Source organism: Vanellus vanellus, assembly GCF_965231255.1.
Source record: "Vanellus vanellus genome assembly, chromosome: 7".
Lineage (NCBI taxonomy): Eukaryota > Metazoa > Chordata > Aves > Charadriiformes > Charadriidae > Vanellus > Vanellus vanellus.
In genome coordinates this window covers 28,268,887-28,281,072 of record NC_138912.1, presented here as the reverse complement: position 1 = coordinate 28,281,072, position 12,186 = coordinate 28,268,887, and the positions used below count along the sequence as shown (strand labels likewise).

Here is a 12,186-nt window from a genome sequence, read left to right as displayed (position 1 = left end):
TGCTGGGGGTGAATGTACATCTTAGTCTTGTTGTTAGCTGAAAGACAGGATGGCATTTTTTACTAGAGCCATCGTGATACCTAAGTCCTAGTGGTAAGTATATTCTGCCAACGTGGGCTTTCTGTGAAGATTTAGAAGAGTTTTGCCAAAGGCTGCCTTCAAGTGTTGTAGAACACAAGCTTTAAACCTGGAGCACGACCAGGAACCAGCAGCAGGGGAAGTTTTGGCCAAAGGGGTCGGTCTGGACAATGCTTTTAGTCATGTGATTTAGTTTTAGGTAGTCCTGTGAGGAGCAGGGAGTTGGAAGCCATGATACTTTACGGGTGTTTTCCAACGTGAGATATTCTATGGTTCTATGGTGTATGAGGTTGGGTTTAGCGTCTTCAGGGCGCCTCTTGGAGGGAAAGCCACCCCCCACCACCACCATGGTCTCACAGTGTGTGTGTGATGGCAAGTCCTGCCAACCTGCTCTCCACCATACATGAAGAACCACCATACCCTGATGCTACAGCACGTTTTTCATATACAACTATGTTTACCCGGCATTGTTCGCTTCACTGTTTTTCTTCACCTACCTCACAGCAACAACTTTATCCACAAGTTTCCCAGTCAGCTGCAAAGAATTGCTGCCAAAACAAAGTCCGCTTACATCTGCAGATTTCAAAAGACAAAAATATGAAGCTGGCTGCTTTAGACAAGTTCAATATTTTTGAGAGTCCTGAATTTTTTGTGCCCTTAATGAGTCTAGCACACTGCTGTTATATGATCTTAAGTTGTTTGATTTTTTATATAACAAAAATGTGTTTGGAAGCAAAAGACCAGGAAGATTTTGCCATTTTGGACTCCTTTAAGAAAATTACGATCCTTCACTGGCATAGTTGCACTGCAAGAGTGACCCTGCAGCCCAGCACTTTTGACTGTTCAACGAGACTCGAATGAGAGAAGAACGAAGCGCGGCACTGGGTTTGTTAGCTACAGCAGGATAGCTAGCGAAGGAGTGCAGAGTCAAGCGGAACTTACCGAGAGACTTAAGACGTTGTTTGTTTATAAACCTCCCATTTAACCCAAAGCTTCCAGAGATTGGAACAATAGGTAAACAGGATATTCTTAAATTGCTTAACAGCTGAGGTTTTTTGAGCAAATGATGTGGAAACAACTGTATCATTTGTAAACACTGTTGTTCCAAGAACAGTTTTGTGAGTCTAAATATTTAAGCACCGCATTCTTCTGCCTTTTCAAAAATTCATCTTTTACATGAGAGTTTTCCCATTGACTTCACTGGTTAAGATGCTGCTTGTGAGCGCAATGGTCAGAAAAATCCTCTCACATTTCTAAGTATACACCTGAATGTTTCAAGTGCACTGGAAAGAGTATTGTATCCCAGGGTGGCGGTGGGGGAAATGTGGCAGAAGTTGCTCTTACAGCTTGAATTAAATTCTGACTCTTCAAAGATTTACTTTAAAATACGTTTGAACCGAATCAGTGAGAATATAATATGGTTGGAGAAATCAATGGCAACCTTTATTTTACCTCAAAAAGAATAATGCATTTTCTTACCTCCATAAAAGTGATGATTGCTGCAAGCCTGGTCTTCAGTTGGGTGGCCAGCCTTTAAGGACTGTTGCAACACAGGGAAACTTTCAGATTCAACCCCCTGGGGAAGACAAGCGTTGTCAGTTTTTCATTGATCCACTTAAAACAGAAGTCACCACCAAAGTGGACACCAAAAAAAAGCTACACAAAGTTTCCTCTTCAAACGAACAAATAATTTCAAACTGCACGATAACTGCGCTATCGCTAAGCTTACCCTGTGGCTTATTTAGGGCCAACCTTTTCCTGTAAGAAATTATTTCAAAACATAGAAGTGGATTTCATTTACTTCGGAAGAGTCTTCCCACATTTGTTCTTAAATCCAGCCAAGGGACAGGAGGCCTCCCAGGCTCTCAGAGGCTCTTCTCCTAGGTGAAGCCCACAGGACCAGATAGTCCCTGTCCCCAGCAGGTGCAGACTCTGCCAGTGTATCACTAGACACCAGCGCAGTGTTATCACTAGATACCAGTGCCTTTTGAAAATGCCTGCGGTGAAAGCTGCCAAAAAACCAACACTTTAAGGTGAAAGGAAACTTACAATTATAGAAATATGTGGGTTGAGGTGTTTGAGTGCAGCAGCAGAGCCTGCCAGCAAGCCACAGTGGCCTCCTGCAGGGAAAATCACGGCATCCAGCTTTGGCACCTGCTCGTAGACCTCCAGCCCCACAGTTCCCAGGCCCGACAGGTAGACAGCGCTATCCTCCCTGCGAGAAGGAAGGGCACAGCTCAGCAGGGCTCACAGTTGTCAACGCAATAATAGTTCCCTCTACTACTTTAAAGACATCGTTCGACAGAAAAAGGTATAGGTGCGAGTAAATCACCAGCACAATGACAGAGGGAGATGATACAACAGGACACTGCCTCAAATAGCCTTCAGGCTGAAGAGCACCTATCTCTGTTGTTACCAGTATCAAGTGTTTACAGAGCTGATAAGACAGAAGTCATGTTTCCATTGCCATCACTTCCTTCAGCTTCAAAAATTTTAAACCTTGCAGTCCAAACTAAAAGCAAAGCCTCGAAAGGCGATCTCCTTCTCTTTACTTAACAGCGGGATTTAGTGTTTGTGATAAACGGGAATATTAATGACATTTAAGCACTGCGTTCAACCTCACAAATACCAAACAGATTGCTACAGCGTTAAGTCTTTCCACAATGCGGGGCCAATGTCTGATACCTTCACATTACTCTGGAAGACTCTGGAAGGTTAAGAGAAGCATTTAGTTGTGCCAAAATACTCACTGGTAAAACACTTTCAAGCAAAGGTAATAAAATGAGAAAAATAGGGACAAACAGAGTCAAAAGACTGAAGAAAACTCCACTATACAGTCACGTGACTGACTTGGATCTATATCTAAAAGCTGTTTTCTGTTTTATTTAAGAGTTAGCAATGATGTAAACGTAGAATGATATATGAACAAAAAATATGAAATCTCTGGATGCCTGTTTGTGCTCTGCCTTTTCTGGCAAATGCGTAAGAAAACAGAATTATAGATCTGATGACTTCACTTGATTTACTTCACCCAGGACGTTTGGGTACGAGGAAGTTAAGGTTTTATTACTGTTAGACATGCACAGAGAGGCTCAGCACAGCAGCACAGAAGGCCTGCAAGGTGGAGGCCAAGGCCCTCTTGAGAAGTTACCTCACATATGTAGCAAAACTGCAAATTCCTCAGGGCAACAGTCTATATAACTACACAAGAAAGCATAGGAGGGATAAACTTTCACTCCTGCTAAAGACGAAGGCAAGAAATCATAGTGGGATGGGTAACTGAACTCTTGAATTTATTGTCTTTGTCAAGATACTGCAGAAGCTCTCTCCTTCTTATACATGACAAAATATCTCACTGGTCTCTGGAACAATTCTTCTGGAGCCTCATTCGCAAACGATATTCAGAACTGAGTTTGGGGAGTCACCCATGCCACGGTTACATGGGCAACCGTGGGGGCCTGCAGGAACGAATGAGGACCTGGGATATTCAATTCACGAGTAAAACTTCTCTAACACCTGAAAATTCTGTCCGAAGGAGGCTGCTCTGGGCACGGAGATTTATGAGCAGTTTGAATGAATGTTTCAGATAATCGTGTTCTCCTTGCTAACATCTAGTTAGAACACCAGTTCACTGATCAGTTTTCAGCTTTTTATAATAAAATGGGTTATTTTATTTGCACTGTGACTGATTACTTCTGCTTTGTGAAAGCAAACACGTCTTTTTCAGTGTCGTATGCCATTGCAGGAAAAGAGCAGCTAAATCTAAAGACTGTAGATTTAAATAAGCATCTTTGAGTGAGAGCTAGAAATTTGGCCATTTGCCTTCTGAAATGTGTGATACATCAGCAGTCAAAGAGGGGCTGTCAGGCTTCAGTTTCCCAATGACATTTTGACGTGGCAGCTAGCAGGCTCTGTTCCCCTGTTCTCCAAATAAAGGGCTCAAAAGCTATCGCCTGTCCTTCCTAGAGTAACAGGCTAACCGGATCACAAATGACCAAGGTTCAGGTCTGATCAGTATTTGGATATAGAGTTACATCAGAAAAAACTGGACTCTCAAGGAAGGCAGGTGTGTAATTCAATCTGTAGCACTCTTACCTCTCTGATTCGCAAATCAAATCCTGCTCGCATCATCCCAGAGGTATTGTGTTACTTACTGGCAATCTTCACATTGTGTTTATAATGAGGTCCTGAACATCTATAGTTATTAAAAGTCCCATGTTACCTAAGCAGCAATTACGTAGACTTCATGATTGAATTCCAACTGGAAAAATCACATTTCCTTCCTGGAATTTCACAGGAAGTTGCAGTTGGATTAGAAGTTTCCTTCCTCTAATTGAACTCTTGCACGATCATTTTCATAACACAGTACGTTAATTGCACTCAAGAAATGGGAAGAGCTGACATTGACACACCCAACTACAGGACATTACCCGGGCAGGTAAAACCAAAGACAGTCATGTAATGTCTGCTTCAGGAAGGAATGAATGTACTGTTGGTTAAGGAGAACCAGAGACAAAATTGATAGGGATTTTATGCAAGCTAGAATTAAGCTGAAAAAAAACGACATTTCAGAAGTTCCATTCTAAAGCACAGGAGATCAGCTGATGTTTTACAGACAGCTTTGGCAAGCGGCGATGAACATGTGTGAGACACAAGTTGAAGACAACTGGCTATCCTCATATGCATACATCTCCCTGGGAAAGCGCTCCCAGTCTACACCCAACAAAATATGTTTCAAGCATCCTGTTATGCATAGGCTCCCAGTTGCAGTGGGGAGGGTGTCTATTTTTTTTTGTCTCCGGAGTGTGAAAAATTGCATCTGTGAGGTTTTAATTAAGCATAGTAACAGATTGAATAACTCTGTTTCGTGTAACCTAAACCCTGAAATAAATCAGAGCGCTTTGATATTATTAGTGGTAACGTGTACATTTAGAGTTCCTCAATGCTAGGTGCTGAGGTCCTTCACATGTGTTGTCTCTGGAGCTTCATGAACCTGGAGAATATCTACCTTACGTAACACAAGTAATTATTTGGGGAGGAGGGGAAAATTAAACATGAAATTACAATAAAATAATTCAGTTCAACATGATAGCTGATGCAAGCCAGCTGGGACTGATTCAAAAATGGTTGACAAATCTGGAAATCACAAGGTTATGGAAAGCTGTGGTTTTCAAAGAAAGCCTAAATGGGTTTAAAATTCAGTGGGATTTAGGGCACCTCATTCCCTTAGGTTTCTTTGAAAGTCTCAGTCTGGAAAAAGGTTGTGCCCGTGGTGACAGATGAGGCACACCAACCTCCCTGTGGGTCACTTGCTGTCGGCAGAGCTGACAGTGCAGTTGAAGAGTGCATTTTTTGATACTGCCTTCCCAATAAACCAGCTGGGAAAGAAGTGAGGACTTTCTCCATTCTGGTCATTCTGGGATCCTCTTTCCAAGCAAGGTTACTCATTATTACGATGCTTAATGCAGTAGAGCCTAAGAGCCCAAGGGGAGCAGTGGGTACCATACAAACACCAAGTGGCGGATAGAGCCTGCACAGAGGCAGCGGTGGGGAGGGAGAATAACATCCCCAGCTCAGTGTATCAGGGGAACCACCAGCTACCTCATGCTAATGATTCACCTCTCTGTGCTTTTGGAAATCTTACTTGAAAAAAAGCAAGAAAAGAAAAAAAAGGGAAGGGAAAGGCAGAAGAGTGCAGAGGGAAAAGGAAAAAGGGGGAAAATGGACCAGTTCTAAATATTTTTGGCTGTCTTGTCTTGTTATAATCGCATTTTTATTAGCTCAGGCTTTTTCAATGACCTCAAATAATTCAAACAAATTTATGCTCATCCTTAGCTAGTTTAAATATATATGTGAAGTAGACTCTTAATCATCTTTTTTTCAAGGCAGAATCTCAATTTTGTCAGTCAAACCAGATATACGAAAATGTTACAGCATTAATGTCCTCTTGCTCTATACTATACCACCGAAGCCTCCGCATTAGCTTTTACCCACCTTAACTCCAAACAGAGAGACCAAAAATGAATGCTAGCCTTAAGGCTTTCTGACAGGGTTCATAAAGAGTTAACATATATCCCATTATCATACTAGCCCATATAATTCCTAATCGGGAAGTTTGCCTAATTTGGGGGAAGAGCGTTTCATTTTGGTTTTTATCCCCAACTGTTATAGAAAGATTCATGATTTGTGCCTGGGAATATGTAACGGTCCATACCCCAAGTAGGTAATGGGAAAATTTTGATGACCGGTGACAAAATTTTAATGAAACTTATTGTTTTTGCAGAGCTGCACAGATATCTACTTTAATCTTTGTAATTCCCACTTACTCTTCAAGGTAGAGGTAACCATTCTCCTGTGCCAACCTTCTTGCGTGCGTCTGGGAATCCTTAGCTGTAGTGCCATAGGATATCACCATGGCACCGTACTCACGGCACATTTTCACTCTGGCCGGGGACGTGCTGGTTGACATGATGACAAACACAGGAATACGGAGCTCTGAGGCGTGGTAAGCAACAGCCATGGAAAAGTTACTGTCCGAAGCCACGATCACCCCTTTTCTTTGCTGATCCTAAAAAACAGGGTTGCTTATTGCACATTATATAGTGTCACAAAGTTGTCCCATACGATTCCTGGATCATTCTAATGGTCTGACTTCCTTCTTTTCCTCTACTAGCTGATCATATTAGGATATAGTATACACGTCTGGTGTGATCGCAGGAGTTGCACACAGAGCTAAGAAAGCACAAGATCAGTCCCTGTTCCTGCACTCCTCTGGGTTCAATTCTTGTTCCATTGGCATGAGCTGCCAAACTCCAGCTGATCCCAGAAGAGCCGCTATCTGGCCCCTCAGAGCCGATACCTGGTCCACCTTCGCTGCCTGTGTGAAATTATTTCATTTCAGGTTTCACTTTGATAGAAGGATTTATTCATACTAGTACGAAAGGGCAGGAATAACCACTGATTCTGGGCTGCTGTATCATGCCCATTATAATTACTGTTGCTGCAGACTCAACCTCCTATGACAAAGGAGAAACGAGCTATTCATGTAATGATGCTGAGATTCATTACAAAATCAATCGGTGATCTAGATCCTTCTCATCACCCGTTGTAACTCAATTTCATCATCACTACAAATTCGGTGGTTTCAGCATGTCAGAACCATAGTACACATAAAACCACTTTCATCTAAATGCCACAGAAGAATGCTGATGTTTACATTTTGCAAGCATTTCTTTCAAATATTTTTAAGCATTTCACCAGCAGATAGGCCAAGTGTAAGCAAAGTGGTAAAGTATTTTACATTCAGATACTTGCAGGCCTATCCGTGTTGTTCAGCACGGTGGTTCAAAAGGCAAGAGACACTGGGATTCCACGGACATCATGGGTAAAATGATCTTTAATTCTGCTCCATTTTTGTGAAGCAGAACTACTCTATTTCTTTTTGAATGTTGAGATTTTGTTATACCTGAGGCAACGATGTCAGAAGGTAAAGTACACCTCGTTCCTTCACAGATCCCGTGTACTGGAGGAACTCTTTCTTTAGGTAGATGTCCATTCCATACTGCTTGGATAGCCTAGAATACTGGAGTATAGAAATATTATTATGGGGAGGTATCTAAAATTAAGAAAAATCTTTCACATCCATTCAGCTCCCTGGGGAGGCATGCATTCAACTGCTATGTATGAGCTCCAAAAAGTGAATTTCGTAACCTGTTTCATTAGAAATACATGACAGCGTGTTGTTACCTCCCAGATTATTCTGGTTTATGGAAGTAATTTTTAAACTCGCAGCAGTGAAATATGTACTCCACTCCGTGCCATTATGAATTCTGAAAATAGCATTCATTTTGGTCTTACTGTTCAAATACAGATATTAAAATAAGTATTTTCAACTATTTCAAAAACCACCCTATGGTCTGATATTTTAGCACTTACCAGAACTGGATATTGAATACCCAAAAAAAAAGTCATCTCCTAATAGATATAGAAGCAGTTAGAAAATTCCCCCTTCGCTCCCATTGCGGCTCTGCTATGGTTTCTGCCACTGATTCACCAATGAATATTGTTCATTTTGCATCCTAAGCCCAGTACGACTTTAGTAAAGACATTTCTTAGTTGAAGAATGATGGAAATACTAAAAAATACTTCTGAAGATTGCACGTATAAGTAGCAGCTGTTAGAAAATGCTCCGTGTTTGGAACAGAAAGGATCCCTCAGCTGAGAGGAATTAGCAAGCACAGTAAATATGATGTAGTATCCAAGAGCATGACTTTTTTTTTTTTTTTTTAATGGCAAACCTGTATCGTTTTGTATAGAAAGACACAGCACGTGTTATCATATTAATTTCCTATTACTGTATTATCTAAAACATGAGTTTTAAGCAAGACAACTTATGAACCAGAGCTGCAGTAAGAGTGTCGGTTCCAGTTCCTTAGCCTTACTCTGTCTCCATTTCATAATTGGCTCTATTTCTTCCGTCGCCTGCCAAAGCAAACGAGGACCTGGGGATTTAGGGGATCAAGCCCTCATTTATGACGAGTCACAAAGAGAGTTGATAGATTAAAAGACAGCATGGCAATGTATTTTAAATATTTATCTCAGAAAGTATCTGGCAGTGTGGTGCATACGGTGTGTAATACGTACTGACATACTTTTCAGACTGTGGAACTTTCAAAGTGAATTTACACAAACTAAATATATCTGAAAGAGATACTCGCTTTAAGGCATACAATTAAACTAAACATTTCAGATGAATGTTTCAAGGCTTTTTAGTGGATTTACAAGCTTGTGTTAAGTTCCTCACCCATAGGTGGGGCCAGATTCTGTATTTTGCCTCTGAAACTCCTGCAATAGGAGCTGCCGCTTGCTGCTTGTTTGCAAATCTGGCTGCAGAACTGAAGGAATGGAAAGTGCTTAGTACACTAATAGGATAATTGTTTCTATCCTAAACAGCCTAATCTATGGAGAACGCCTACGCAAAACAGAACAAGGACACTAGACAAGAAATACTACTTTACTGGTTCTTCACATACCATACTAGTTTTATCGCTTTGGGGTTTGTAGAGACTCTCGGATTCTAGAGTGAACAATGAGAAAAAGGGTTTAAGGAGACGAATCCTGTGGCTTTATAAAGTTGCTAAGTATCCTACATTTAAAAATGCGTGTCATTAAGTCACTCTTTACCACAAAGGTGGTGTGCTTCAGATTATTATTATTTTTCTTCACTTTTGGTACTCAATATTTTAACTCTTTAGGTTATCCTTTTCTGCTTCCTTTAACTGAGGCTTTTTTTAATGTAGCCTAAATATAGCAATTGCTTCTAATAAAGGAGGTGTCCGTGCTATTTTCAGCTGTACTGACCTGATGCGTAACCTTATAAGACGCATTGAACCAGGCTGTTAGTTTTCCCTTTTGTCACTGCGATCTAAGGACTGCAGATACTGTGCCTAACGCACAACACACAGCACAGCCTCCATTTGGCATCCACAAAGCTAACACAAAAAAAACCCTTAAAGTTCCTACATCAGTAACCAAACCAAGTCACCAATTTTATCAGAATCACAGAATCACAGAATCACAGAATTATCAGAGTTGGAAGGGACCTCTAGAGATCATCTAGTCCAACTCTCCTGCTAAAGCAGGATTGCCCAGAGCACATTACTCAGGACTGCATCCAGGCGGGTCTTGAAAATCTCCAGGGAAGGGGACTCCACAACCTCCCTGGGCAGCCTGTTCCAGTGCTCTGTCACCCTCACCGTAAAGAACTGTTTCCGTGTATTTGAACGGAACTTCCTGTGTTCTAACTTGTGCCCATTGCCCCTCGTCCTGTCACTTGGAACCAATGAAAAGAGCCTGGCTCCATCCTTCTTCAACCCACCCTTTAGATACCTGTATGCCATAATAAGGTCTCCCCTCAGCCTTCTCTTCTCCAGGCTAAAGAGTCCCAGCTCTCTCAGCCTTTCCTCATAAGGGAGGTGCTCCAAGCCCTTAATCATCTTAGTTGCCCTTCGCTGGACTCGCTCCAGCAGTTCCCTGTCCCTCTTGAACTGGGGAGCCCAAAACTGGACACAGTATTCCAGTTGTGGCCTCACCAGTGCCGAGTAGAGGGGGAGAATGACCTCCCTCGACCTACTGGCCACACTCTTCCCTATGCAGCCCAGGATTCCATTGGCCTTTTTGGCAACAAGGGCACATTGCTGGGCCATGGATAATTTACTGTCTACCACAACCCCCAGATCCTTCTCCTCCAAGCTATCTCCCAGCAGGTCAGCCCCTAACCTGTACTGGTGCCTAGCATTCTTCCTCCCCAGGTGCAGGACCTTGCACTTGCTTTTGATGAACCTCATTAGGTTCTTCTCTGCCCAGCTCTCCAGCCTGTCCAGGTCACGCTGGATGGCAGCACAGCCCTCTGGGGTGTCAGCCACCCCACCCAGTTTGGTATCATCAGCAAACTTGCTGAGGATACACTCTGTCCCCTCATCCAGGTCATTAATGAATATATTAAACAAAATTGGACCGAGTATTGACCCCTGGGGGACACCACTGGTTACAGGCCTCCAACTAGACTCTGTGCCGCTGATCACAACCCTCTGAGTCCTGTCCCGCAGCCAACTCTCAATCCACCTCACTGTCACCTCATCTAGCCCATACTTCCTCAGCTTCCTAATGAGGATGTCATGGGAGACAGTGTCAAAAGCCTTGCTAAAGTCAAGGTAGATGACATCCACGACTTTCCCCTCATCCAGCCAACCAGTTATAACATCATAGAAAGCTATCAGATTGGTCAAGCACGATTTACCCTTGGTAAATCCATGTTGACCACTTCCAATAACTTCCTGTTCCTCAACGTGTTTGGAGATGACATCCAGAATGAGTCGCTCCAATACCTTCCCAGGGACAGAGGTGAGACTAACCGGTCTGTAGGTTATGCTAATTACTATTATGCTAATTCCTTGTTTTCCTATACTCACTACCTCTACAATGTTTGTTACAATCATTCATGATGCCATATCTCAGCTCTGGGCAAACTCCTGCATAAGGATCCAGGATGCTCCATCCATGATTTTACCTGCAGATTAGGAATCGCCCTGAAAAGTGTTTCTCCATTCAATTAGATGAATGAGTTACAGCCATTCTTGCTTTTTTAATCCAAGCAAATGTCCCTGAAAGGGGCTCTTACCTCTCAGCAATGAGTTAAAATAAAGGTTATCTGTGTTTTTCTTCACACCATGCTGTGCTTTCAATACCTTCCTTTTGAATCAGCGCACGAAACATATACTAATGAATTCTTTGTGAACATTACTTTGAATAGCAAGAGTCACGGGCTATTTTCACACTAAAACAAGTGGGAATATATGTTTTCCACTATGCCGATCATCCCAAAAGCTTAGTTCATAAAAAGAGACTACAGAAAGTTAGCCTGTTTAGCTCGGCACAGCAAATGCAGAAAGGGGACACAACCGTATTGCATAAATCTGCCCGGGACACCCAAGAGAAAAGAACTATTTCAGTTGAGGGGCAAAGCTGCCTGAGAACAAATGGCGTGAATTGGCCAAAGACACCTTAACTACTTGTGAGCAGGAGCACGATCAGTTTATAAAGTTTCGTCTCGCACGGGTGCCTGCAGGAGCAGAAGGTGGTGCAGTCTCCCCTTTTCCTGCATTAGGATGTGTTGAGAGCGAGGAGGTGGCTCAGGGGATGGGGCCGAGATAGACTTTACTAGTTTGGCAGAAGCGCATGATGCCGTGAGCTGCAGGGACGGGATGATCCAGGCCGTCACAGGGTACGGAGCTAGCTAGTTCTGCTTTCCCAATTAAGCCCTGACACTCTCCCTCTCCCTGCCCACGGACCTACCTTTGTACAGTAAGATCAAACCCATCTAACAAAGGTGAAGAGAGCTGTCAATTACGGAGAAGCGCAGTGCTCGCTACTCACAATATAAATGCCAATCTTCTCCTCCTGGGACAGTCTCTCCACAAAAGCAGAAGACTGACACTTCTGTCTAGAGCAGTGTCTGTGCTCTCTGGCACGACAGTCTGAGACTTTTGCTGACAAACGACGCAACGTGCCGAGTTTGGTACGCTGCCTCTGGTCGCCTCGGCCCCCCGA

General features: G+C 42.8%; 1 protein-coding gene across 3 annotated transcripts in view; it reads right to left on the bottom strand.

Annotated features, from left to right (window-relative positions):
• The window catches only part of LOC309674252 (L-threonine ammonia-lyase-like), a 36,183-nt gene that overhangs the window by 14,629 nt on the left and 9,368 nt on the right, over window positions 1–12,186 (bottom strand). For all 3 annotated transcript variants that reach the window (XM_082486245.1, XM_082486246.1, XM_082486247.1), the window contains 5 exons: window positions 7,544–7,660; window positions 6,405–6,646; window positions 2,128–2,293; window positions 1,558–1,654; window positions 576–651 (listed from right to left, as the gene is read on the bottom strand). In XM_082486245.1, coding sequence (XP_082342371.1) covers window positions 576–651; window positions 1,558–1,654; window positions 2,128–2,293; window positions 6,405–6,646; window positions 7,544–7,660 — 698 coding nt within the window. The remainder of the gene's footprint in view (window positions 1–575; window positions 652–1,557; window positions 1,655–2,127; window positions 2,294–6,404; window positions 6,647–7,543; window positions 7,661–12,186) is intronic.